The following is a 27885-nucleotide window of genomic DNA, read 5'->3' as shown; positions in this document are numbered from 1 at the left end:
TTGTGTGTGTGTTGTATTTGTACTGATAAATAAATAAAGGGAGACTAGTATAGATCTATTTCGAGCTAATTAGCTCTCATCAGCTAGCCATACCCTTACTGGGATTTGAACCTGGGCTGTATTATATCTATATACACATACATACATACGTATGCATTCTTCTCACATTCTACACACAGAGTACTCTTTAGTTCTAAAAAGAATCAAAAACTGATTTTTATTTTCACAATAATCGATAAATGGGGGGGAAAGTTTTTTAAAATGTACTTTTACAATTCTATTCTTAAACATGAAAGAGCAAGTGATGCTGCCAGACAGATACTATAGTGTCAGAGGTTTTTTTTTCCTTAAGCATTACTATTCCTGTTCTGCCCCTATAAAGGATTAATCTGGTGAATTGCTGGACAGTTTATCCCCTACTAGTACATTGCCTGGAAGAGGCAGGCAGAGGAGAAATTGGCCAGCTGTTCACCAGCTCTTCACACTTGTGCACTAGCATCATTGGGCACTGTCACTGTTGCCGTCCTCTTGAATCCAACCTGGCCTGATGGCAACTATCTTCTGGGTCTTACCCAAATTCTGCATGGAGAACGAAAACCTGAAGATTCTGCCTGATCTGCTTTGGAAATGAACAAGGCACTTGTGGGTCTGACTTCAAAGAGAAGTAAGAACTGCTTTTATTCCTCCTATACTCTCTCTCCTTCTCTCCCCCTCCACCCCTCCTGTTTTCTTTCTTTCGTTCCCCTTTGATAATCCCTCCCTTCTCAGTAGTGCAAAGAATTGTTTCCCCTCCAGAAAGCACAGTGTCTCAGAGAAAGGGGACAGAAGGAAGGAGAAAGGGAAGGGCTGCTTTCAGGATTTGGTTCGAGTCAAGACAAGAATATAGTCCATGAAGGTTTTCAGTAAAGCTTTTCAAATGACATTAGAAGCCAAATACTTGCTACTAGAAGAAGAGGAGGAGGACTGCATATCTACTACCTCTTGGGATTGCACAGAAAATTGTGAGATTGTCTTCTGATGATGCTATATATTATATTGATTTCTTCTACTCTCATCCCTTTCTTTCAGCTTCCAACCATACTTCCACCCATTCCACATTTTTCTTTTTTCTTGGACTAGAGGATTTATTTTAATAGTGCCATTTGCTTTGGAGAAAAAAAAACCAAGTGGTTGGTCTATCTCTTCTCCACTAGAAGTGACTTACAAAGAAATGTATTATCTTTCCATTTTTGAGTGGATTTTTTTTTTAAATCCTCTTTCTTGCATTGCTAAACAAAACAAGGTCTCCTCTATTGTGTAAGTTAGTCTTGGATAGAGAAAGCAATTTTAGTAGGAGCTGGAGTGGCATACAGATGGAACGGTGTATTTTTGGATTCTATTGCTTGGTTCTTATGGATCCAGGACAAGTTTGGACTGGAACACTTAATCCTCAGAAACCTGAGCCAGAACTGCAGGTGGAGGTCAAAGACAATACCACTTCGGGTCCCATCTTGGAAGACACCATTATAGCCCCCACAGAGTCCATCTCTGGGGGAGAGCGGTGCCTTGGTTATTACGATGTGATGGGCCAGTGGGATCCTCCATTTAACTGCAATTCAGGGATCTACAATTTTTGCTGTGGAACTTGTGGTTACCGCTTCTGCTGCCAATTCACAAGTGGAAAACTTGATCAAAGTGGTTGTTCGAATTATGAGACACCAGAATGGGTCAACACAGGCCAACCACCACCTCGAGTGGATGAGACTCCTCAGAATCCTACCAAGGACAAGACCAACATGATTGTATACATTATTTGTGGTGTGGTGGCCATCATGGTGCTGGTGGGTATCTTCACTAAACTGGGACTGGAGAAATCCCAGAGCCCTCAAGCTGAGATTACCATGTCCAGGTAAAGCATTATAATACATTTTCACCCGGTATTCCTTATGTTGATCTTATTTGGAATTTTCCCCCACAGCCTTTGATATTCAAATATGTTCCTTGTGTATTTTATTTTCACTCTCTGGGTGTTAAATTTTACAAAGTGAATTAAAATCTATTATTTTTCTCCATTTTCACCCTGTCCCCCAATTACCTTTTTGTTTACGTCCAAACAAATTCTCAGAAAATAGACTCACAGAAGGGCCTGGTAAAGAACAGGATCATGCAAATAGATGGAATGAGTAAAAAATTATGCTTAGCAAAACACATTGTTTTAAAAGAGAGGGTGTATAGATTTTTTTAAAAGTCCATATTTCTATAAAATGTAATTGTGAAAAGTTTCACAATAAAAGAGCTGAAGAATAGTGCTACCAGGACAGGTATACTCCTTAATTGACAAGATTGGCATTAAAGTTAATGCTGTCATTAAGTATATGAAGAGAGAATCTCAATGCTTTAACATGCACTGTATTTCCCCACACGGTTTTAAAGCAAACAAAACAAATGTAGAAAACTGAGCAAGGTTTGAATGGGGCAGTGTCTGTGTTTAAAGGGACGTGGTTATTCTAAGAAAATATCCTTGCAGATTGTTGATAGACTGCAGAACCATTTCAAAACACGGTACAAGCAACGCGTTCAAAGCTGAATTTATTTGAAGGAGGCAGTTGAGAAAGTTTGAAAGGCACTTTCCAAACTTCGCGGCCAGAAAGCCTTATAGGAAACTGAAGTGGATGCAATGAATGGCATTTATAATAATGGAAGCAAGAAGGGCAGGGGTTACCTCTATCATTGAAGAAGTCAAACAACAAGATGCCAGCTATTTGGAAGTTGGTGGGCGATTCTTGCTCTGGTTCTCGCTCTACTCTACTCCCCATTATATTCTCTTACATTCCGGCTTCTGCAAACTCTCTTTCTGCATCGTACAAACGGGTGTACGCGTGTGGCCCTCTTCCCACTCGCTCGCCTTTAAGCCTTGTTTGTTGTTGTTGTTGTTGTTGTTGATGATGATGATGATGATGATGTTGATGATGCTGTTGTTGTTGTTGTTGTTGGTGGTGGTGGTGATGATGATGATGATGCCAAGTTGCAACCCCCGCCGGAGTTTCTCCAAAGGTTCCCCCCGCCCGCCCGCCCGCAGCAAGAGAAAGAAAGCCCCCCCCCCCCCTTTTAAGGGAAAGTTGCATCTTCCGACGCCGCGCGGGCTGACGAGTCACGAACACGGCCTGCCTAGCAACCTGCTCCGTGGTTGCGGGAGTCGAGTAGGTGGAATCGGGCGCCATGAACTACTAGAGCGCGGAAGAGAAGCGGGAGGCGAGCCCACCCGCCCCTCCGCCGCGTCGCACTCGCAACCTTTGTCAATGTGGTTCTGGCGCCCGGATGGAGTAAGGCGGCTTTCCCCCTCTTTCCTCCCCGGCCACAGTCCGAGGCTTCCTGGCCCCCGCAAGAGAAGCTCGTTCGGGGTCCCGGAACCCAAGCCCCTCCAACGGCTTGCACCGCCTGCCTCCGCTGACCCCGCGGCTGCCCCCACGGAGCGGCTAGCAAGCAGAGGGTGGGCAGCCGCGAGTGGGCGGGAGCTCGGCAGCCCTAGTAGGCGCTTCTAGGGCCACGAAGGGCGACCCCCGGTAGCAATGGCTCTTTTCTGTGGGGCTCGTCCGAAGGGAACGCTTACCCGGCCTTCTGGCTCTTTTCGCGGGGAGCCCTCTTCTTTAGGCGAGGATGTAACTTCTGCTCTGCTGTAAAAATTCAAGTTGGTGGGTAAGGGCTAGGTAGCTGTTTCCGAAGAGATTACGTATTATGTATTGCCAATCAAAAGGCAATAGACTCCTACACAAACACACACACACACACACACACACACCACACACACTCACCCACACTTTCTTTCTTTCCTTCCTTCCTTCCTTCCTTCCTTACTTACTTACTTACTTACTTACTTACTAACTTACTAACTTACTTACTTACTGGATTTCGATAATAACGCAGGTGGAAACTTTGAGACATTTCAAGAGGGAATCTCTCCTATGATTTAGCAGTTCTCTCCATAAAGTATCCACCTTTTGCTTAGAGGGGACCCCAACCCCCCCCCCAAAAAAATCCATTTAAATTTATACGTCCCCAAGCTTAAAACAACTCCCTTAAAAAGCCTTCCCTGATATCATGATCCTGGTCTCTGATCTATAGCCACCAAGAAAATGCAGGTAGTCCTCAACTTACAACAGTTCATTTAGTGACCATTCAAAGTTATAGCAGCACTGAAAAAAGCTGTTCACACTTAACAATCTTTGCAGCATCCCCGTGGCTACGTGATCGTGATCAAAATTCAGGTTCTTGGCAAATGATTCATATTTATGATGGTTACAGTGTGCGACCTTCTGACAAGCAAAGTCAATGGGAAGCCAGATTCACTTTACAATTGGGTTACTCACTTAATGCCTGCAATGATTCAATTAACAACTGTGGCAAGAAAGGTCATAAAAGGGGTCAAAACTCACTGAACAAATTTCTCATTTAACAACAGAAATTTTGGGCTCAATTATGGTTGTAAGTTAAGGACTACCTGTGACATTTTTAGCTGACACCAAATGACAGGCTCTCCTAATCCAGGAGAAGTTCCAATTCTGACAGCAGTCTCTCTGTTGTTGGGTGAGCAGCATTAGTGGTGTGAAACCTAAGAGCTATCAATTGAATTCTTAGATATGCAAAATATTGGGCTGGCAAGAGGGTTTGGAATTAAGGTCAGGGTGATTTTGAGCACATAGCCAGCCTAGGAATTTCTGAACAGTTTAAAGAAAAAGCAACCAATTCCAATTTCCTTTCTATTCAAAGTTATTTTTCTCTCACACCTGGAATTCTTTTTTTCAACAACCTAATTTAAAGGGAAATTTTTCACTTGTACTTATCAGACATTTGGGAATTAAATCAGGCCAGAATCTACAAGCATACAGTATATTATTTATCACTTTCTGCTATCCCTGGCTTTTAATACATATAAAGTTTAAGGCATATCCTGTTACTGAAGTGTTGAAAACTGTACAGAGTAGATCAGAATTTTTAAAAGAAGGCTGAGCTTGCATGCATAATGGAGAAGAAATAGAATCTCGTTTTAATTAGATTCTTTGAGTAATTGTCCTTCAATTACTTACTTCTTGGGCTCCTTGCCCAAGAAGAAGGCAAGACACTACAGTGAGAGAAGAAGAGAGAGCAAAATAATTCCAGGTAGAGAAATGGCTTTCTCTTACTTTGGGGGAGAAGGGGGGTTTGTTGCTCTGGAGAGAATAAAAAGGGCATATTTTGCCAGGTAAATTGTAGCTGTTTGGGGGAAAATACTGAATTGGCATAATGTACATTGAACTAAAGCATGGTTTGTTTTAATAATGATTTGTATAACTACAGAAATTTGACACAAAGTACCATTGTTATTTACAAAGCGTAATAGCTATATTGACACATAACTAAATTAAAATTGGACAATATAATGGCTTAGGTTGTTACCCAAATTTTGCTGCTTCAGACATATAAGGACAAATACCTGAAGATGTATCAGTGCGCCTAAGGATACAGTGCTAATGTACTACTGGCCAGCGAAACACACCAGTACACTTTGTTGTGCTCCAAAATAAAGGTGTACAAATAGAAGGATACGGTGTTTTTAATTTTTGCAAAAAGGTGTTATTTTAATTACCTAAATTAGTTCATGTAACATTTAGATACAACTGGGGCCAACACAGCTTGTTTTGAATGAATGAATGAACATCTCGTAGAACTTGAAATAGAAACATATTTTTCTATGCTTGGCAAAATTTGAAAACTGTTTTAGTCTACTTTTATAATAAATGAAAAACATATATTTTAGATACAGTTTGTCTAATATGAAAAGAAATTGGGATCTGTGCTGAGCTATTTTTCTATGTCTGGCTGGAAAGTAGAAATTTAAATGAAAGTGATTTTGTCAACCTTGATGCAAAGAGCAATTGCTGAACTTTCTTGGAGTTTTGTATGGTTTGGAGAAGTAGCTAATGCAATGAAGAGAAATATTCTGCTCAACAAAGGATAAAACTAGTGTTTTATTACCTGCATTTTGCCAGGCAAGAATGAGGAAGAACCAAATCTTTTAATTTATTCACACTTTGCATCTAAGCTTCAGTAATTTAGTAGCTTCCAAGTAAGTTGGGCTACAGTTCCCATCATTTTTACCCAACATGGACTCTAAACATCCATCCAGGGATAATAAAACTAAATACCATCATTCTGATGGGTGCCAAGAATTGGGATTCTTATTCTACATAGTTTACGTTTTTTAGCTTATGTTAGGAATCATTCATATTAAATGAAGTCGGAAACTATTTGCGTTTAATTCCACGCACAAAAATATTTAGACCCAGTCTGTAAAGGCTTAAAACTGCACTTCTAAAACCATTTATTCTGGAATAATGAGTAGCTTCATTTATCTGGAGTTGTTTACAAAAGAACTAGTGTAGATAACTTACTTTGTTTACTTTTTGCAAGGCAAAGGAAGACTATTAAAGTACAGTTCTACATTGATTATTCACACATTTCTGTACAGTAGTAACATACCTATTAGCTGGTAGCTAATTTCTAATTATTTAAAAAGTATAATAACCAATAAGACTCTAAAACCTATAGAATATTGGGGAGATCAGTTTATGAACATGGAAAGGGAGGAAAGATACTTAACATTTGACACTGCTAAGGAATTTGTCTATGACGATATTCTGAAATATTCCAAATCAAAAAGGTATTAGAGTGAGGAATGCTGAAAGTAGTCATTCACAGATATCAGGTCCACGTGAGAAACGAAGACCTTTGTAAATCAGTCCACGGTGTTGTTGAATGGTTTGGATTATGTCAAGCCCTGGTGTCCTCCATTTTGGGCCAATGATTTCAACCAATCAGCAGGAGGTTCAAGGCACTTGCTGAATGACTTTGAAAACATGTTAGAAAACCTAAATTACATTATTCTGGAAAACTTTATCCAGTTGGTCACATATAAGCTTTTACAAGGGAAGGAAGCAGCTGTGCTGTGCTTTTATATCCCAAACTCTGCTTTGTTCTGTATTACAGGTGTGTATTCCTGCCAGAGTCATCCTGGTATTTCCTTTTTCTCCCATTGTGTTCAAGTCTCATTGGTTACTCTGCCTTAATCTGCAGAGTATAAGCCTTGTTGTATCTTCTTCTAGAATCAGTATTCTCATTCTGATAGGGAATTTAGCCTATATCCTATATCCGTGATGGGGAACCTATGGCACGCGTGTCAGAGGTGGCACGTAGTAGTGCCCTCTCTGTGGACACACAAGCCGTCACCCCAGTTCAGCTCTGCTGTGCATGTGCGTGCCCCCCCCGCCAGCTAGCTTGTCTTCAGGTCTCTGTCGCGCATGCACGGGGGCAGAGCGCATGAATGGGGGCCATGCCCACATTGCATTTTTGGGGTTCAGGCATTTGCATGCACACGCTTTGGGCACTTGGTCCGGAAAAGGTTGGCCATCGCTGTCCTATAACATGTCCTGGCCACTCTGCTAAACTACAACAAATGGAAGAAGCCGATAGAGGGCAGGAGTTCCATTTCTTTTTTTGGAGAAATGGTGCAGTACCAGGAGCTGATCTCGTATGGAATAAAAGTGACATGATAGCAGCACATCTAATGTGATTTCCCTAGGATCAGGTGAAGATACAAGAATAAAGGCATATCTTGTAGGTGAAGATACAGGAGTTTATCTGAGGCGTATCTAGCCTGCTATAATTGCAGGCATGCATGTACATTCAAGCAGCATAAAGTTTACACATGCCATAAGTCAGTCACAAAAGTCACAATATACCCTGTGATAGCTGGGTTTGTGCATAACATAAGCAAAAACTAAATATATCACACTCTAGCTTCTTATGATATTTGAATCAGAAACAAGGCTGCCGCAGACATAAATATGGAGGTGTAGGAAGTGGTCGTACATCATAAAAAAGCAAAATAAGATATATATAAATATAATGCCTTGGGCCTAAACAATGCTGTCAAATCTGCCAATTGTGAGAATTAATGGCAACAAGCTCTGTTGCCCAGACGAGGGAAGCTTTGATTGGTGATAAGGCACCAAATAAGGCACCAGTGCTTTATTTGTATGGTGACATATGTGCAGAATGAAATCTATTTAAAGGACAGGTGACAAGTTGGTTTAGATGGCAAGAGGAGGCAAAGGAAGAATCAAAATAGCATCATTATGATTAATGCACGTTTTACAAGTTATTTTATTTCAGGTACTTTTATATTAAATGCACTAAGGGTAACATTTCCCAGAATTAGCCAAGTGCTAAGAATGATGTCAGAGTGAGAGAGTGTAGAACCGAGTGTTAAAAAGCTTCCTAAACACATTCCTGTATTTTTTTTAATCCAGTGGTGCAGATAATATTCTTATTTACATTAACCTTGATGTTTGTGTGGGTTCCCAATATTCTTAATGCTCCAACAAACTTCCTTAATGAAGGTTAATATAATGAGAAAATGATGTGTTACCCCAAACCAGGAAAGTAAGGGAGCATTTCCACATGCAACATCACAAAAATGGAATAACATTTGTTATGCTTACAATACAATACAATAGCAGAGTTGGAAGGGACCTTGGAGGTCTTCTAGTCCAACCCCCTGCGTAGGCAGGAAACCCTGTACCGTTTCAAACAAATGGCTATCCAACATCTTAAAGACTTCCAGTGTTGGGGCATTCACACCTTCTGGAGGCAAGCTGTTCCACTGATTAATTGTTCTAACTGTCAAGAAATTTATCCTCAGTTCTAAGTTGCTTCTCTCCTTGATTAGTTTCCACCCATTGATTCTTGTTCTACCCTCACATGCCTTGGAAAATAGTTTGACTCCCTCTTCTTTGTGGCAACCCCTGAGATATTAGAACACAGCTTTCATGTCTCCCCTAGTCCTCCTTTCTATTAAACTAGACATACCCAGTTCCTGCAACCATTCTTCATATGTTTTAGTCTCCAGTCCCCTTATTTATTGAAAATGGTGCTATCATAATGAATGATTTCTGATCTCTACTTCTGAGTTACAGATTGGAATTCCTGGGTGACAGGTACAGTCATTTTCAATAGAACCAGAAATATTGCACTATTTTGCATAATCACTGAGAGATAATGATTCTCAACTAATAGTGGTCTTAATTCTCAGGAATTCCTTGTTCTTCATGCAAAATTCAACTCAGCAGAAAGCAAAATAACAAGCACATGTTGTTTTCTAAGCCCATTTACGCATCTAATTATCGTCCAGTTTTGGTACAACTTTCAGCTAGTCTCAGAACATCCAAAACATCCAAAAACCCCAATCCTATTTCTTCCATTCTGCCTGCTTTTGAACTACTTAACCCGATAAAGAAGAATTGTGGGGAATTCAAAAAGGTCTCATACCCTCTTCCAGCATAGAATAGCCCCATGGTGAGTTAGGCAGAAACTAAAATTAACAAATAATTATTTTTTAAAAAAATATTGTTTGCTCCTAATAAAAGGAAAAAGGGACACGGTGGCTCAGTGGCTAAGACGCTGAGCTTATCGATCAGAAAAGTCAGCAGTCCGGCGGGTCGAATCCCTAGCCACGTAATGGAGTGAGCTCCCATTACTTGTCCCAGCTTCTGCCAACCTAGTAGTTCGAAAGCATGTAAAAATGCAAGTAGAAAAATAGGGACCACTTTGGTGTTTAGTCATGCCAGCCACAAGACCATAGAGACGTCTTTGGATAGTACTGGCTCTACGGCTTTGAAACGGAGATGAGCATCGCCTCTAGAGTTGGGAGCAAATATGTGCAAGGGAAACCTTTACCTTTTAATAAAAGGAATCAGCTAACTCTGAATTTTGGAATCTCTTATTTCTCAGAAAAAGTTGATATATGGAACCCAGGTAACAATTTTACCACAGAATTATTTTTTCTGAACTAGGTTATTAAGATACACTTTTGACGATAAAAGGAAATATATCCTTACATTTTTGTTATTGTTAGGGACTAAATACTGGTACACTCTAGACAATGTGTGGAATTCTTCTGTTCAGAGATGGAAATAGCGGTGGCTACTGATAATATCTAAATAAGGACTTGATCACTGAGATGCAACTGGGATCAAGCCAGATAGCCTAGTAATGCAAGCCAAGAAGCCAGCAGCGAAAGGTAGTAGGACTGATAACCAATCTCTAAGCAGATGGTATGACTGTGGAGTAGATTATAATATACATGTATTTCTAAAGTGGGTAAAAGTACATTGTAGTACTGAATGAATGAAGAATAGCAATTTGTAAGTAGTGATATAGGAAACATATTTCTGTTCTTTACGTATTTAATCATTTAATCACATTTCTAAATTTTTGTGCAGTTAAAAAAGAATTTTGAATTTATTTTTTGGGTTTATGGTATACACATATTTTCCTAATATATATATAGTTACACAAAACTTCATTGAGAAACTGAAGATCTGCAGAATCAATATCTATATTATCTCTACAAGTTAATGTGGTAAATGTTAGACATTGTTCCATTTGTTTAAAAATGTGGACCAACCCAACATTTCTAATCCTATTATGACCATGCATGTCACTCACGATTTCAAAATCTGATTTGATGAAAATTCAAAGACTATGTATATCTAATGTCTGTGTATTACCCATGAAGTATGGCTGTAGTATTATTATTTATCCTTATTATCTTCTTTACTCCCGTCTCTTATTGGTATTATTATATGATTATTGTGATCAGCATGATTATCATTATTATTATTCTGTTGCTTTGCATGTACCCTGAGAGCTTCTGCACGGGAAACAAATTCCTTGTATGTCTAATCACACTTGGCCAAATAAAGTATTCAATTTAGTTCAATTTAACTCAACTGAATTCAGTGACAGTGTTCAGAATGGAATCGGTTTTGCCATTTTTGTGTTTTCAAAATACCATTTCCTGTAAGTCATAAAATAGAAAGAGTGAAAATAAACACCGTGCAACAAGAGAAGTAGCTATATAAATAAACCTTAATGTTGTTTTCAAAAATTATTAAAATGATATAAATTAATATTTGAATGTATATTCTAAATATGCTTAATCACTTTGCATATTTTTAACTAGATTTATAATCAATCATTTATTCTCGAACCTCTTTTGATATTTTTATAATACATTACATTACTTTTCCTGTATCTTTATATTTGTCTTAATATTATCTTTAGCTAGAACTTGGCAGTGCTGCATAGTTGCCCTAGGAAATGGCTTGATTGGTTGGTAGTGACATGATGTCTCTATCTCGCCTCAAAGAAATTCAATGCAAGGTGCTATGTTGTTAGAGAGGCATCACATTTAGGGAATGCTGTGAAATAAAGTGAACATAATAAGTTTCCTGTCCAACTGGGAAAGAGTGGATTCAGAAAACATAGAAACAGACAGACGAAGGAAAGTCCTTTGATCCAGTGCTTAGATACATGTAGGGAATGTGGATTGGGTTCCCATTAAAACTTTTCCCTAAAAGCACAGGATCAAGAATCAATGGCTCTCTAGCTCCTATGCCACAAATGCCACAGATGGCACGCAGAGCCTTTGCCCACCAGCCAGCTGATTTTCAGGGCTCTGCTCTGCATATGTGGGGGAATGGGCAGATGCGGGAGGCATGCGTGCATGCACGGGGTTAAGCATGCATATGCAGGGGCAGTGTAGGCCGCCCCACAGGACATTTTTGCTCCCAGGAGGCTGCAGGGAGGCCTACTAGACCCAAAATGGGGTATGGGGTGGCACGTGCATGTGGAGGGGAAGGGGGAAGCACGGGAGCTCAGGGCATATGCGCAGGGGGAGCATGGGGGCATTGCACACGCATGCACGGGTCATGTTGCACGTGCATGCACAGGGGTGCAGGGGCACGCCCCCCACATGCATTGTATTATGGGTGCGGCCATGCTCGCTATCGCACGCACGCGCTTTCGGCACATGACAACAAAATTACTGCCATCACTGCTCTAGCTGTAGCTGGGCTTCAGTTCTCACTATACTGTGCTGTTATCCAGGGCAGGTGAGATTTGGAATTCAACAACAACCTAAGGGATTAGGTTCTCTAACCCTGATGGGAAATTTAGTCTATTAATCCACTTCCTTCCTATGAAAGAAGAAGTCATTACTTGCAATCTTTTAATAAGCAAAACTCTGCTTAACCTTTCAGGAAAAGAAAGGTCACCGTGGGCAATGCAATGATGGAAAGTGAGCATGGCCAGGTTTTCCCTTTTTCCCAGGGTTTTGATTAAACAACCCTGAAATTGTAGCACACATTGATAAAACTTACCAGGGCTTCTATTGGGTTCTTAATATTGCAGTTTATGTTATGTCCTTGTGTTTTCCAGATAGAGAGCTTTTACCTAAAATTACATTGGATCAGGAATAGGAATTGTTCTGCAAAAGGCAGGTATGCACGTAGCCGTCTGACAGGAGGAAGGCTATATATAAACCACAGCTGCTAATATATGCAACCACCGGAAGTGAATTTGATGATTCTGGGAAGAGTCTCACTTCAAGTACTGAAGATTTAATGGATGAAGCAATGCTCTTGTCTGCACACTCCCTAAAGTCTCAGCATTTTTATTTTTGTGTGTGTGACCAGACTGGATTCCAAGTCTTACCAGAATAGTAGAAAGTGGTACTAACACTTCAATGATCTTTATACTATCTCTCTTTTGATGCAGCCTAGGACTGCATTAGGTTTTTTGGTAGCTGTATCACACCATTGGCTCATACTAAGTGGTTGTCCACTAGGACATCTAGATCCCTTTCTCAGTTACTGCTGCTGAGACAAGTACCATCTTCTATACCTGTGCATTTGGTTTTTCTTGTCTTAAGTGTAAGACTTTACTTTTCTTACCATCGAATTGAATTTTGTTGAATAAAACCCAGTGTTCAAGTCTGTCAAGATCTTTCCAATGGTAAGCTGCTTTGGCTTCACCCGGGTTTGGGAGAACCCATAGCTAACCTTATGGCCAGTTTGGAGAACCTCCAAATCCCACCCCTGACTAGCCCCGCCCACCACACCCCTCCCAGGAGTCTCCAGGTGGAATAGATGCTAAAGGTACCATAGTTTACTAATTCAGGACTTGTTAGGATCTTCCTTCAGCCATCAAATTAAATCAGTTGTTCTGATATTAGGTTCCTACTCATTTTACATTTTCCTGCCACATTTTTCTTCCTCTAACCAATAGCATCTCTTGCTTGATAGTCTTGCTTCAGAATTCCTAGCACCTCTTCCATTTCTCCCATGTGTGTGATCTCACGTCATCAGAAATAATGGGCAAATGATGAAGCAACTGTTTTTGCAGTTAATCCAAATGAGCTTTTAAGACACTGATATAATTAGCTCAATGAAAGCTCAATGACCTTAATTCATTAGCTTGTCACAGCATCACTGGTATGGTCTAGCAACTGGAATGTTATACAGCATCTTATTGCCATGATTCATTATGGTCATTATGTCTCATCTCCAGCCCATGTTTTAGGCATAATTTAACCACTTTCTGATGTTCTCTGAATTGTCCATGCCATTTCCTTAGTGTGTTATTTGTGTCACTTCCCTCTCTGTTTCAGTTGAGCAGACTAACCTTGATTGTCAGTGGTAAATTCTTGTGCTCAGAATACATTTTCATGAGCACATGCCTGGAAGGAGGCTAAGATAGAGATACTACTGGTTAATGAATAGCCAATCACTGCCCTTAAAATATTTACCCATTCAGTCACGTAGGACAATACATTTTGTATGACAGCAGTGAGAGTCAGGAGAATATGTTATTAACTGGCAGGAATTTTGACCAGCATAACAAGGACCGGATCCTAGTATAATTTATTAATGTGAAAAGGCTAGAAAAATAGCACATAAAACGTGAAATATTACTCTGAATGCTGCTTATTAAATTATGTTGACTTTTAAATGTGACTCATGCCTCTGAATCCATTGATATTTTTCTGATTTCTTCTCCTCAACCCTAGCAGAGTACTTTCCCAACCTCATAATTCAAAAGTCAGTGGGAAGCCCTCATCAGTGAACTGCTTCTCTGTGCCAGCACTGATTATGCCCTTCGTTGTACCCTTGCTTGCCAACAGCCCTTCACTCATCTGGCAGTGATTCATGAGAGGTCTGTGACCAGTTTCAGCTCTAACCATGCAGGGAGGGAAGACCTGCTGAAGGCAATGTCATCTTCTGCTGTTAGATATTTACTGGTTTTGTTTTTTTTGATGGACAGTTTATTATCACCACAGAATTTCTTCTAGCTTTATTTCTGAACTAGACAGAGATGATACAAATTTCTCCTCCCTTATGCCAGTTTAGATCAATCCACAAATTCAAGAGATAAACAAGCCTCATTAAAATAGGGATGCCTTTGAGGTCTAAGCTTAGTACAACAAACGCCCTAGGACAGCGATGGTGAACCTTTTTTGGCTCACGTGCCATAAGTGGGGGGAGCGCAGGGGGGTAGTGTGTGGGTGTGCCGTACCCATAATGCAATGCGCGACCCCCCCCAGTGTGCATGCACGCACTACAGGCGTGACCCCCCCATTTTTACATGCTTTTTTCGCCCTCCCCAGGCTCCAGAGGCTTTATAGGAGCCTGGGGCGGGCGAAAACAGCCTCCCCCGGACTCCCCCGGGAGGCGTCAGGGAAGCCTCCAGACGGTCCCTGAAGCCTTCGGAGCGCTCAAAACGACCCTCCGAACAAACAGGAAGTCTCCGGTTTGCTCAGAGGGTCATTTTAAGCATTCTGAAGGCGTCAGGGAAGCTCATGAAGCCTCCGGAGGGCCTCTGGGGGAGCGGGGGGCACTTTTCGCCCTCCCCAGGCTCCTATAAAGCCTCTGGAGCCTGGGGAGGGCGAAAATGGCTTTTAAAAAAAGTGAACTCAGCTGGCCAGCGCGCGCATGCGCACTGGCCAGCTGACAGGGCAGCACCTCGCATGCCCTGACAAATGGCTCCGCATGCCACCTGTGGCACACGTGCCATAGGTTCGCCATCACTGCCCTAGCATTAAAAACTTTGCCAATCGATGAGTCTTCTTCCAGGAGAAACTGGAAGAAGAAGAAGAAGCTGCCTCCTCAACTCCCATGGGTCACAAGAGAAAGACAAGAAATAGAGGTCCAGCAGTGAGGACTTGTGTCGTACCAGACAGCCATGGTGTTTTTCACATCAACTTTGCAGCTTAGCTCAGCAGAGAGCAGTGACACTAAGAAAGTCAAGGCAGGTATTGCAGCTGCCTTGGGGGTCAGCTATGCCTTCCGTCTTGGGGGGGGGAGAACAAATATGGTTAGTCCTTGACTTACAACCACAACTGAGCTCAAAATTCTGTTGCTAAGTGAAACATTTGTGGTCAATTTTGCCCCATTTTACCACGGTTGCTAAGTGAATCACTGCAGTTGTTAAATTAGTAATGCAGTTGTTAAGTGAATCTCGCTTCCCCATTGACTTTGCTTGTCAGAAGGTCTGAAAAGGTGATCACATGACCTTGGGACATTTTAACTGTCATAAATATGAGTCAGTTGCCAAGTGTCTGAATTTTGATCACATGATCATGGGGATGTTGAGACAACCAACAAGACAACCATCCGCCCTGTTGCACTGTATGGCACTGAATGCTGGGCAGCAACAACAGGGACCAAAAGCTATCTCCATGCCATGGAAATGCGAATGCGCCATTGGATATCAGACATCTCCCTTCTTGACCACAACACAAATGACAACATTCGACAACATTGTGGTGTGGCACCAATTATAGAGAAGACGAGAGAAATCAGGTTCCACTGGTATGGACATCCTGAAAACAGCACCTTCCACCATTGCTAAGACTGCCTACCAACTAAAAGTCAATGGTCGGCGACCTCGCGGGCGTCCAAAACGCAAAACCCTGGAAACGCAGCTGACCATAGAAAGTGGTGTTCAACGATTCGAAAAACCGAATACGCTAGGAAGAAGAAGATGATCATGGGAATGTTGCAATGGTCATAAGTATGAAAAGCATAAGTCATTTTCCCCCCATTTTTTTAATTGTTTTAATAAAACAAAAACACACAAAAAAAGAATCATCCTTCATTACATCTTGTAGAAAGCGTGTCAGCTGGTTACAAATAGATTTCGTGCGTTACTACCACAATCATTATTTATACTTCCTTCATATTGAATTGTACATTTTAAATAAAAAATCTTTATGTATTTTACTATCAATGTACCACCATTCTCATTTAACGAGGATTATTTAAACGTGCTTTTATCTGGAGTCATTTGTATTTAAAGACACAACCACCTACTGGCATTCATTAACTATTCCAATAAACCTCCAATAGTTACCCTCTTATAACATATTCTGAAAAAAAAATCAATTAATAAACATTATCCATTAACATTTCATTATTATTATTATAATTAGCTAAAAATTATTTACTATTTATATCACATCTCCTCTCATCAGACCCAAGAAAGATTACATCTTTATAACAAAATCTAAACAAAAAATTGTTAATAATGTTTATAGATACCCAAGAAAGATTACATCTTTATAACAAAATCTAAACACAAATTTGTTAGTAAAATTAATAAGTCTTTTTTCCAGGTCTCAATTTGTAGTTTATATCCAAGTTGCTTTTACTAGTTAGAATTATTATTTCATTATTATTATCGTAATGAATTATTTGTTAATGAATAAACATTTAAAGAAACAATCTAAAAGCATCTACAACATCCTACTTATTAATCACCAAAAATTAACTAAGTTTTTTATTATCAACATTCATTATCAACCTGTATCTTTCCAGTAACAGAACAGTCTTATCTCTTTTGCCAGTTGTTGTCAATTCTCTTATTCTTTATAAGGTTTTTAAAAACTTCTCTCTGCACTTTTTTGCTTAAAAGATCTCTCAAGTAATCTTGTTGCCCTTGAACTGGTATTGAAATTAGCGTGTCTTTGATTATCAAATGTATTTCTGGAACTGTTTCTCTTCTTAATTCCATCATCAATTTCATATCTTGACATGCGGAATAGCGCTCCAGATTATCAAATTCACTTTTCCAAATTCCCTTTTTTCCACTTTCACTTATGAATGCTCCATTAGTAAGTTCATCTGTTATCTTTATCTTCTATATCTTCATTTTCTTCTTTAATTTTTGGGTCTCCAACCCCTTTATCTTTTGCTGTACAAGACAATAGTCTATCCAACTTCTCAAATCTCCCAAATCCTTTCAATATGTTTTGAATTCCAACCAAAAAATCTTGAAAACTTAGGGTTTCTTCATCTGCATATTGATACATATTTCCAAGAAGAAAAAAGAAAAAAGAGGAAAAAGAAGAAAAAAAGAGTCTAAATTCCACTGCCACTCTAGCCTTCAATGTCTCTTTTATATATATAAATACCTTTATTTTGAAATGACTTAAGCAAAAGTTCTTTTAATTTTTTCAAAAAGGAAGGGTTCTATCTTCTTTTCTTTTCCCTCCTTTGCCAAGATGTTTCACAAAAGCACCTGCCAAAATAGTCCGTGCCCTTGGCTCTTTATCAGTCTGCACGAGTAAGCTGCAAAGCCTCCAGTTACAGAGTCAGTAAAATCAAAGGAGAGAGAACAAAGGATACATTGTTTCAAAACAGGGGAAAAAAACAAGTTCTGGCTTCCGAGTGACAGATTCAACTTTCTCTTTTTTTTTTCCAAGCTTCTGGAAAACAAAGGTCTTTAAATGTCTTTAATGACGTTTAATAAGCAGTAGTAGGGAGGATTGGTAGAATAAAAAAAGGTTTTATTTCAGCCAAAAAATAAGGTAGCAAAGAATAGAAGAAAAAAAATCAATTCATTCACTTAAGAAGAGAAACGAGAAACATTACAATCACTTCAATCCACAAAACATTGTTACAAAGAAAAAAAGAAAAAAACTTTCTAAGGCAGTCCAATAAAGATAAATTTTGCCGCTTTATTCTTTTGCTTAAATGACTAATTTATCTTTTTTTAAAAATTCTTTGGGCAATCATTCTCAAAGAAAAAATCTCACCAGATGGACTCACTTTCACTGCCTTCTTTCCAGAGCTGTCTCCGACTTTGTCACCCTGGGGCTGTCTGTTTACCGCCGGCTTGGAGAGCTTCCCTTGGGTCAATCAGGGACTTTGCAATGTCCCTGAGACCAGCAAGGATTTGTCTCCCTGTTCACCGTCTCTTCGGGACAGTTTAGGTCTATATGGACCATGCAGCAGTAAAAGTATCAACGGCGGTCTCTGACTGTCGAGACCGCACGTTGTCTCGTCGCAACATTGGCTCCTCCTCTCCCAGCATAAGTCACTTTTTTCAGTGTCATTGTAACTGTGAATAGTCACGAAATGAACTGTTATAAATTGAGGACTACCTGTATGGTCATCATCTGCTCATTATGGCTCACTGTGACCCATACAGGAACAAAGGCTCTTGCCTAGGACAATGTGTTGGGGGTTGGTGGGTGGGGGCTGCCCAGTGAAAGAGGGCTGCAGGCAAGTGTAGCAGCCTCAACATCTACTGTGAAAAGCAACCACTAGAATCGTAAAGATCTGTAGAAAACTCTGGTGGTCATCTAGATTCTGGGCGTCTCAAACTGCTGACCACAGAAGTGACAGTTCTGCCAGCACCTCTTTTCCACCCAGAGACAGCCCTTGAGTGCTGCCATTGCGGTTCCTCTTTGAGGCTGGCTTTTATCACCATGTTCCAGGTATAAAAGCTTTTGAAATGAGGTCTAAGATCTCCCACCTGAGAAAGTTGCCATGCGACCCAGAGAGCTTTATTTTCCTCCGGAAGAGAGAGATTTCCTCTTTCAATACGTGCATAGATGCATCACATATATGTGGCTGTGCAGGAAAAATATATTTAAATAAATAAGAAGACGAGGCAATGTGCGCGCGCAAAACCACTGCCTATCAAGAAAATATACTAAGCGGGAATGGCTGATATGAAAATTATTTTCCCTGAAACAGGGGAGGGTTACACACTCTGAGGGATTAATTGAGTGATTCCTTAGTTTCCCTTAGCTATTTTGCTTTGCACCTTAACACCCTGGTCCCTTCTTTTGCCTGCATCATTTATATAGTTTGTAACAACAGTTTTGCCATTGGGCTTTTTTTTTTTAATTCATGTACTGTCTGTTTTCACAAACTTATTAGACAACCCAAGGATGCCAACACAGGTGCCATCATCACTGGCACAGATGATATTGCCTACTTTGAGTAATAAAATGTGTGCAAGAAAACAACCAAGCTCAGAAAGCACTAAGGACCCTTCATTTCATGCCTGAGCTACAAATATTCTCTTTTATTACTTTCTGGTTGGAAGAATTGTTGATGGCAATTTGGCAGTGGGTCATTTTAGGGGAGCTCATAAATAAATTGTTTAGTCGGTACCAGAGGTGGGTTTCTGCCAGTTTGCCTTGGATCGGTGAAACGGGTAGTGGCTGTGGCGGGAGGCTCCACCCACCCTCCCGGACACTTCTGCACAAGGACAGAAGCATCGTGCGAGGAGGAACTGGTAGTAGAATATTGCTTGTGATTCGTAAGCAGGTCTGTAAATCTAATACTGCTTGTATGTCTGTGCCACCTTTTTATGAATTCTTTGATGAACCTTCGTATGACAACTAGGTAAGGCCACACTTGGAATACTGCATTCAGTTTTGGTCGCCACGATGTAGAAAAGATGTGGAGACTCTAGAAAGAGTGCAGAGAAGAGCAACAGAGATGATTAGGGAACTGGAGACTAAAACATATGAAGAACGGTTGCAGGAACTGGGTATGTTTAGCTTAAGAGAAAGAAGGACTAGGGGAGACATGATAGCAGTGTTCCAATATCTCAGGGGTTGCCACAAAGAAGAGGGAGTCAAACTATTCTCCAAAGCACCTGAGGGTAGAACAAGAAGCAATGGGTGGAAACTAATCAAGGAGAGAAGCAACTTAGAACTGAGTAGAAACTTCCTAACAGTTAGAACAATTAATCAGTGGAACAGCTTGCCTCCAGAAGTTGTGAATCCCCAACACTGGAAGTCTTTAAGAAGATGTTGGATAGCTATTTGTCTGAAACGGTATAGGGTTTCCTGCCTAGGCAGGGGATTGGACTAGAAGACCTCCAAGCAGTGACGTGCAGTCAGGTGAGGCAAGTGAGGCACAGCCTCCCCACTCTCATCATGAAAAAAAAAAAAAAGGAAAAGGAAAAAGTTGAGCTAGTTGCTGCCTCACCGTGGATGACTCTGCTCTCCCTCCCCAAGTGTAGTGACTTCCTCCCCAGGCCCCCATTCATTTCTCTCTCACACACACACAGCTGGATAAAACTATATAAAAATCTAGCCCAGCTTCACTGATTACAAGTTTGAAAAGGCAACGTGGCTCCACCTGCAATCAAACTACACTTGGGGAGGGAGAGCACAAGCGAGCACTGAGGAGACCACAGGAGGAGGCAGGAAGCCAGGCAAAGAGTCATGCTGTAGTACACACACTTCCCCCCAGCCTCTTTCTTTTGGAAGGCTCGGCTCGGCTCCCCTCCAGCTTCTCTGCCTCTCCTCTCACCCCAGCCTGCCAGCAGGAGGTGGTGAGTGGGCTTTATTGTGTTCCAGGCATTTCCCACCCAGACAGCAGGCTGCATTTGCAATGGTGGAGGTGTTTGGGAAAGGCAGCAGGGGAATGGGGGGGGATGGCAGAGGAGCTGCTTTCAAGCCACTGGAAAAGATATCCAATCCAACTTTTGTGTGTGGGGGGGTTTGTTTGAGAGTGAGTGAGAGAGGGAAGGGGTAGGAGAGATAGTCCAATCCAACTTCTGTGTGTGTGTGTGTGTGTGTGTGTGTGTGTGTGTGTGTGTTTGAGAGAGGGAGAGGAAGGGAGAGAGGGAGGAAGGAGGGGAAGGAGAAGAAAAAGAAAAAGAAAGAAGGAGCAAAGGAGAAAAACAAATGCTGTCGCTTTAAATTGGAACTGAGCATGCCTGGCTGTGGAATTCTGGGAGTTGAAGTCCACAAGTCTAAAAATATTTGAAACTCAGCACTGTGTCAGTGCCTCAACAGTCATAAACCTCACCGCACGTCACTGCCTCCAAGGTCCCTTCCAACTCTACTGTTGAGTTGTATTGTATTGTAACTTTAAGTATTTCTTAGGAAAAAAAATAATACTGTACAGACTTCTAAAAAAAACATATCTGCTGTTAGGGGAGTCACAGTGTACTTCAGAACACATTCCTGCAGTAAATAAGAGACAGCTATTTTCAATTCATTAGACAGGTACTATGATGTCTGCTGCTATAAAAAAAACCATTGTGTATTTATTGTGCAGGGAATTCACAGGAATCAATTTGACGGTGAGGAAGTGGTGCTTGTTGTCTTGGTCTCCTTTATCTGCATGAAACTGATCCATTTGCATTAGCAAATGTGGTATGGATATCTTAATTTTGTCTCAAGATCTGTTTGTGCAACTGTTTGAACTAGGACAGTTAAATGCATAGTTTACACAATGGGTAAAGTTGGTTGGTTTTCACCTTGGTTGGTTTATATGGCTTAACAAGCCCAGGCCATTTACTTTGTTTATAGTTCAGTACTTTATGAAAGCAGAAAATGGGGCAATTCAAAAGTCAGAATAAATGCGTTCACCAAATACAATCAATTCTTGTCCTGGCCCATGGTTAGTGACAAGCTAAGATTACCAAAAAGCCAGAAGTACAGATGGTTTTGAGAAGGTAAGAAATGGTCTTATGGTATTTCTGCAGAGGCTGGGTAGACACCCATTGCTGCAGCTGCAAATATCATATCTTAAACCAATAATGGAGAAAATGCCCTCTATGATCCCTTAGATCTTATTTTGGGGAAATTTTAGGAATTTTACAATGTTGCCAGGATACAAACAGTCAGATCTTCCCCCACTGTGAAATAAACAATTCTCATTTATCACAGGAACAAAGGTCCTTGCCACTTGAAAGCATGAAGGTGAGTCACAGAATGATTCAATTTAATATTATTACATTTATGCCACTTGCTTGGTTGTTCCTGGAATGTACAGACTCTCGTCTTGGCTACCAACAATGTTAGAGGGAAGAGGGAGGGCAAAAGTTAGTGACTTCAGGGCAGGAGAGAGGTTTGAACTTTTGTCCTTCCAGTTGTAGCCTAACACTCTACAAAAATTGATTGAAATTAGGTAAATAATCTCTCAAGTCGAGTTCAACTCCCAGTAAGTATAAATTAGCACCTATTAAAAACGTAAAGTCCTAGAAGGGAATGAAAAATGAGAATCCAGGACAGATCCTTTTAAGACAATTTGGTATCTTTCAAATATAGAATTTTCCTCTAAATAGTTTATCTTATTCCTTTCAAACCATCTGTTGCAAATTGTCATCATTTTCTTGCGAGGTTGTTCTGCACCTCATTTCCTAAGTGCCCCTGAAAATTATGCAGCACTTGTGCTGGACTTCGTCTGACAAAAGAATAGCATTGTTCAACAGCAATCATTTTAACATGGTTGGTTTAAATTGGGTTAACCCATATTTGAACCAGCCATAATACTTGTTTGTAAAGCAAGTTTTATAGCTCAGTATATTGTACGACAGCGTTCTGTGTGCCTTCAGCATTTAGTCATGCCAGCCACATGACCACAGAGATGTCTTCGGACAACGCTGGCTCTTCGGCTTTGAAACAGATGAGCACCGACCCTAGAGTGGGGAACAAGTAGCACCTATGTGCAAGGGGAACCTTTATCTTTACCTTTATATTGTATGAACCCAGTCAACTGCAGTTGCTATTAAACCTTTGTTCGTTGTGTGAATCTAACTGTGGAGTAGAATGTAGACTAAATTGCGTAATATAGTATTGGGTTGTGACTGGGAAGATCTAGATCTAGGACTATCACACGATTTATGGCTATTGTGTTATGGTGAAGCATATATTCCAGTTCATATCCTCCAATCCCTTCTCTTAGCTTCCTGACACAGTCAATCACCTTTCGCAGCCAGTTATCAGCAAGGTGTTCTGAGAGGTGCCTCTTGGTTCCAAAGTTAATTCTTTATGAGTAAATTACTATTATTTTTTAAAATGGGAAGTGGATCCCTCCTCTCTAGCCAAAGGGAAATGTATGCAGGTCATACAGTATATATGTTACGGTGAAAGACCGAAATCTGGTGAATGCCGACATTCACCGGTGAAAGACCGAATATTTCATTACATCGTTTTACATTCGGACCTTCACCGGTGAATGTCGACATTCACATAGTCGCTTGGTGTATGTCCGAAAATACCCTTATCCTCTCGACACCCTTACCCTAATCCCCTTACCCTAATACCTCGGCTCCTCGCTTCCTTTTAAGCGTCTTCTATTCGCGGAGTTTTTTTTTTTTTAAACCTGCGATCCTTAAGAAGACGCTTAAAAGGAAGCGAGGAGCCGAGGTATTAGGGTAAGAGGATTAGGGTAAGGGTGTCGAGAGGATTACCCTTATCCTCTCGACACCCTTACCCTAATACCTCGGCTCCTCGCTTCCTTTTAAGCGTCTTCTTAAGGATCGCAGGTTTAAAAAAAAAAACTCCGCGAATAGAAGACGCTTAAAAGGAAGCGAGGAGCCGAGGTATTAGGGTAAGGGGATTAGGGTAAGGGTGTTGAGAGGATAAGGGTATTTTCGGACATACACCAAGCGACTATGTGAATGTCGACATTCACCGGTGAAGGTCCGAATGTAAAACGATGTAAAGAAATATTCGGTCTTTCACCGGTGAATGTCGACATTCACCAGATTTCGGTCTTTCACCGTAACATATAGATTCTTTGCAGTCACCTAGTGATCAACTGGAATTTTGTAGGCCACATACATGCTTTTTTTGCCCTCCCCAGGGTCCAGAAGCTTTATAGGAGCCTGGGGAGGGCGAAAAGAGCCTCCCCAGAGGCCCTCCGGAGGCTTCAGGGACCGTGGATACAAATAAGCAAGAATCTTTTCATGAGACGGTTGGCAAGTAACTTCTTCATCCATCTTTTCTAGAACACTCACAGATCTTCTAAAGCAACCTGGACATAGCTCATCTGATCACTTGCCTGATGGTCATATCAGCAGTGTGCAGGTCCAGATTGATGATAGCCTTTCTCGGGGATCTCCCTCAAGTAACAAAGGTAAGATAATCTGCTTCCTCGCCTCCATGCAGTCACATCTGCATACATCAGTGGTGGGATTCAAACATTTTTACTACCGGTTCTGTGGGTGTGGCTTGGTGGGCATGGCAGGGGAAGGATACTGTAAAATCTCCACTCCCACCCCACTCCAGGAGAAGGTTACTGCAAAATCCCCATTTCCTCCCGATCAGCTGGGATTCGGGAGGCAGAGAATAGATGGGGGCGGGACCAGTCAGAGGTGGTATTTACTGGTTCTCCGACCTACTCAAAATTTCTGCTACCGGTTGTCCAGAACTGGTCAGAACCTGCTGAATACCACTTCTGGCACACATCTATAACTATATCGCTTCTAGATAATAGGTAGCCTGAAAAGGGAATGCCATCTCTATGCTTTTACCATTCTCTCCCTTCCTTCCATCTCACTATACCAAGTTGGTAAATGGAACTTTGTGGAACTTTAACTGTTTTTATTAAATTAATATATGACAACTTTTTCCAACCTGGCAGGCTCTGGTTATGTTTACATTATAACAGCCAGACAACAAAGCCACTCTGACTTTGAATTCTGGAAAGAGCCATTTAAACATATCAAAACTAGTGGCTTAAGCTTTTATAGTTCATCTACAATACATTAGTTGTACTGTTGGCCTTCTTGCTGTGGTTGGCATATCCACAAGTAAATAAGTAAACTTTAGAAATACTTGTCAAGGTGTGTTGCTAGGGAAGATTTGGCTGTAGTTGTGTCTCTTAAATCATTCCATTCTGATGTTCTGGAGCAGTAGAATATGGGTCTTTGGGGCAGAGACATGCAGCCTATTATCACGAGAGTAGGTATCTAAGTCAGTCTCCATGCATCAGTAGATGATTCTTTCTGCCAGTATGAAACAGATTCTAGTCAAAAGATCCACTCTGTCCAAATAATACATGCTTAAAATGTCTATCTTGCAAATAAGTGTCTTCTTATTTACACTATACAAAAAGGGGTGGTATGCTTCTTTGGCCAATGTTACTCAGTTCGTGATTGGGCAGAGCTGTCTCTTCCTTTCTCATTTGCCCATGGTATTTAAATGCCAATTTCTGATTTCCTTCCACTGCCTCACCCCTGACTATGGCAAAACTTAAGAAGTACCAATGTGTGTTACTTGTTTGAGGGGCTGGCAAATGTATTGTAAAGTTACTTAAGGTGGGCTATTTAAATTTACACTTGCCATCCTTTTTTGCCTTCAGATCAGAAACACCTGAACAATGCCGTGATCAACTCCTCCACAGTCTCACAGATTGGGCTATCACACTCACATAACAATCAGCTGCAAATGACAAGTGTTTTGCCTAACCAGGCTTCAGATTATGCCAAATATGCCACTCTCAAGGCTGTAGGTAGGTGCCATTGTGTTTGCATGCTCATTGACATAGCATTGACAAGAACCGTGCTGGCCCAGTGGTCAGAATGCAGTACTGCAGGCTACTTCGGCTGATTGCTGGCTGCTGGTTCAGCAGTTCGATTCTCATGGGCTCAAGGTTGATTCAGCCTTCCAGCCTTCCGAGGTTGGTAAAATGAGGACCCAGATTGTTGGGGGCAACATGCTGATTCTATAAACCTCTTAGAGAGGGCTGTAAAGCATCTAAGTGCTATTGCTATTGGAATATTTGAACAAATACAGTGAGAACTGGAACACTGCCTTAGTGTTTGGGCTGAAGCTCCCTGTTTTCATGCTTGCTCACCCCCATTGTAGTGCACCAGATGACATCACCTCGTTGTTGTTGACATTCTACTCTGCTGGGTTATAGCTTCTGAATTTCACTACTGTCAGAGAGGATTAGATGAGGTGGGAAGAAATAGACAACCCTGATTACAGGGGAAGGGGAAAAAAACAACCAGAACTAAAAATGTAACAATTTTAGAGACACGAAAAAGGCTTGAACAGGGCAAAGAGTATCTGCCTCTTAAATCTTACTGGAGTGGGAGTGTTTTGAATACCCAGGAAATGACTAAGAGGTGTTCCCAATTATACTTTAATGTTTATTCGCTGCTCTTTAACACATATTAATCACTGCATTATGCACCTGTACATGTGGGTTTTCCCCTCCCTCTTTGGGTAAGTTTTACACATATTAAGCAATGAGTGGCTAAGCTGTAGAATGCCTGCCATGAATAGCTCAAGCTGTAGCTGCTGTCATATTTCTGGAAATAAGTTGAAAGACTTAAATATTGGTTAAATTAATTATAACAGTCTTAACCCTCTTCTGACACTAACAAGAGAGGCAAAATAAAAAGGAGTAGAGATGCTAGGGAGGGTAGCCATCAGGAAAGCTACTAAAATCTCTATCAACTTAATAATTGCTTTTCATTCCCTCCCCTCCCCACCCCCATATATTCCCCTATAGAAAGTGCCCCAGAAGAATTCTACAAGAGGTTTCCCATGGTGGAGATGCCATCATCAGGCACCTTGTCATTTTCTCTCCTAACACTTCATCGAAATGATCTCCCACCTTTCCCAGAAGGCACTGCTCTCATTGGCTTGGGGACACCAGGACAGAAAACCAAAGTGATGAAAACCAATGCAGGCAGCCCGGTCTTCAAAGGGGGCTGGGATCACGGCCACCCTGAATTTCGACGACAAGCTTATGCCACCAGGCGTCAGTTCAGCATTGAGAAACTGCCTGAGGTCTTCAGCCAAACCCCCACTCATTATGTGCAGCAACAACGGCTTTTTTCCACTAATAGCAAGACTGAGGTCACTGTCTAGAATGGATTTATTGTTCATTCCTATATTCTTCCCTTTGAAGCAATTGGTGAAGTGGGGCCTGACAGCTTGGAATAAAGTTGCTTCACTCAAGTGTCACTCCTAGATTCTGGAAGGAAACATAGAAGATGTAGAGAAAAGTAGAGTGCTTGCCAGAGCTGATGATCGTCTACAATTGTAACAGAACTCATCTGTTCAATTAGGCCAATTTGACAAAACCTGGTTAGCGTGCTTGGTGAAACCAGCATGCCTATACTACCCTATTGCTTGATGCACTGCTGTTGTTTCCTAATTCACTTTTTCATCATATCATCATACCAGAATCATCAATACCAAGAGAAACCTTCAGGACTCTGTTATTGCATGGAACTGCGTCAAAAGAGGGGATATGTTTCTGCCCTTCCCATTCCTACAGTGCTCTAACAAAAGACAAAAATCACTCATGCAATAATTAATTGGTACCTTGTGTTTGGATATTCACTCTATATTATATTACTTCTCAAATTTCTATGTGTTTAAATTTCTGGGGGAAACAAAGACATGATATAAATCTAATAATAAATGGGTAAAAATAAACAGTCTGAAATGGAAGCATTAAGGATTGTGAGAAAATATATGCCATTTCCTTCATTTTTAGCTTCCCTTTTCTTTATATAATATTGATTTTAATATTTTAACAAGTCATTTTGGGGTTTTGTATATAAATATTCTATACAATGAACATGGTTTGCATTCCTTTAATATTATGAGTCTCATATTTAAGTGGATGACTTTATAGGATTGAAAAGATCTGAGGAGAATATAAGGTGTATTTCCCACCAAATTATGAGATTCGTGTAAAGTATTTAATACCATCATAATGGCATCTTGTTAAATCACAAAAGGCATGTGTGTGACCATGTAAACAAACATATTTGTGAACATATATTTGTAACATCATAACTCATTCCCCATTGCCCATATATAAACATGTATTTATTAGCTGTATAGTAACAAATTCAAAATATTGATATTTCAGCCACCATACTTCACTTTATATTACATTTCACTCTGGCTCTTTTCATTTGAGTCTTTTTTCATGATCTCTGGACCACCAGATCAGATACAAC

At 40.8% G+C, this 27885-nt stretch overlaps 1 protein-coding gene across 1 annotated transcript; it reads left to right on the top strand.

Annotated features, from left to right (window-relative positions):
- Positions 1-1352: 1352 nt before the first annotated feature.
- Positions 1353-27325, top strand: SHISA8 (shisa family member 8; the record flags this gene model as incomplete). The annotated part of the gene is made up of 4 exons (XM_081956616.1): positions 1353-1888; positions 23905-24032; positions 25260-25409; positions 26418-27325. 4 exons carry the CDS (start codon positions 1353-1355, stop codon positions 26777-26779), a joined length of 1176 nt encoding a protein of 391 aa, XP_081812742.1. The 3' UTR covers positions 26780-27325.
- Positions 27326-27885: the final 560 nt, after the last annotated feature.

Source organism: Natrix helvetica (assembly GCF_964273705.1).
Source record: "Natrix helvetica genome assembly, chromosome: 6".
Classification (NCBI taxonomy): domain Eukaryota; kingdom Metazoa; phylum Chordata; class Lepidosauria; order Squamata; family Natricidae; genus Natrix; species Natrix helvetica.
Note: the sequence above shows the minus strand (reverse complement) of the source record. Positions and strands in the feature narration are given on the sequence as shown.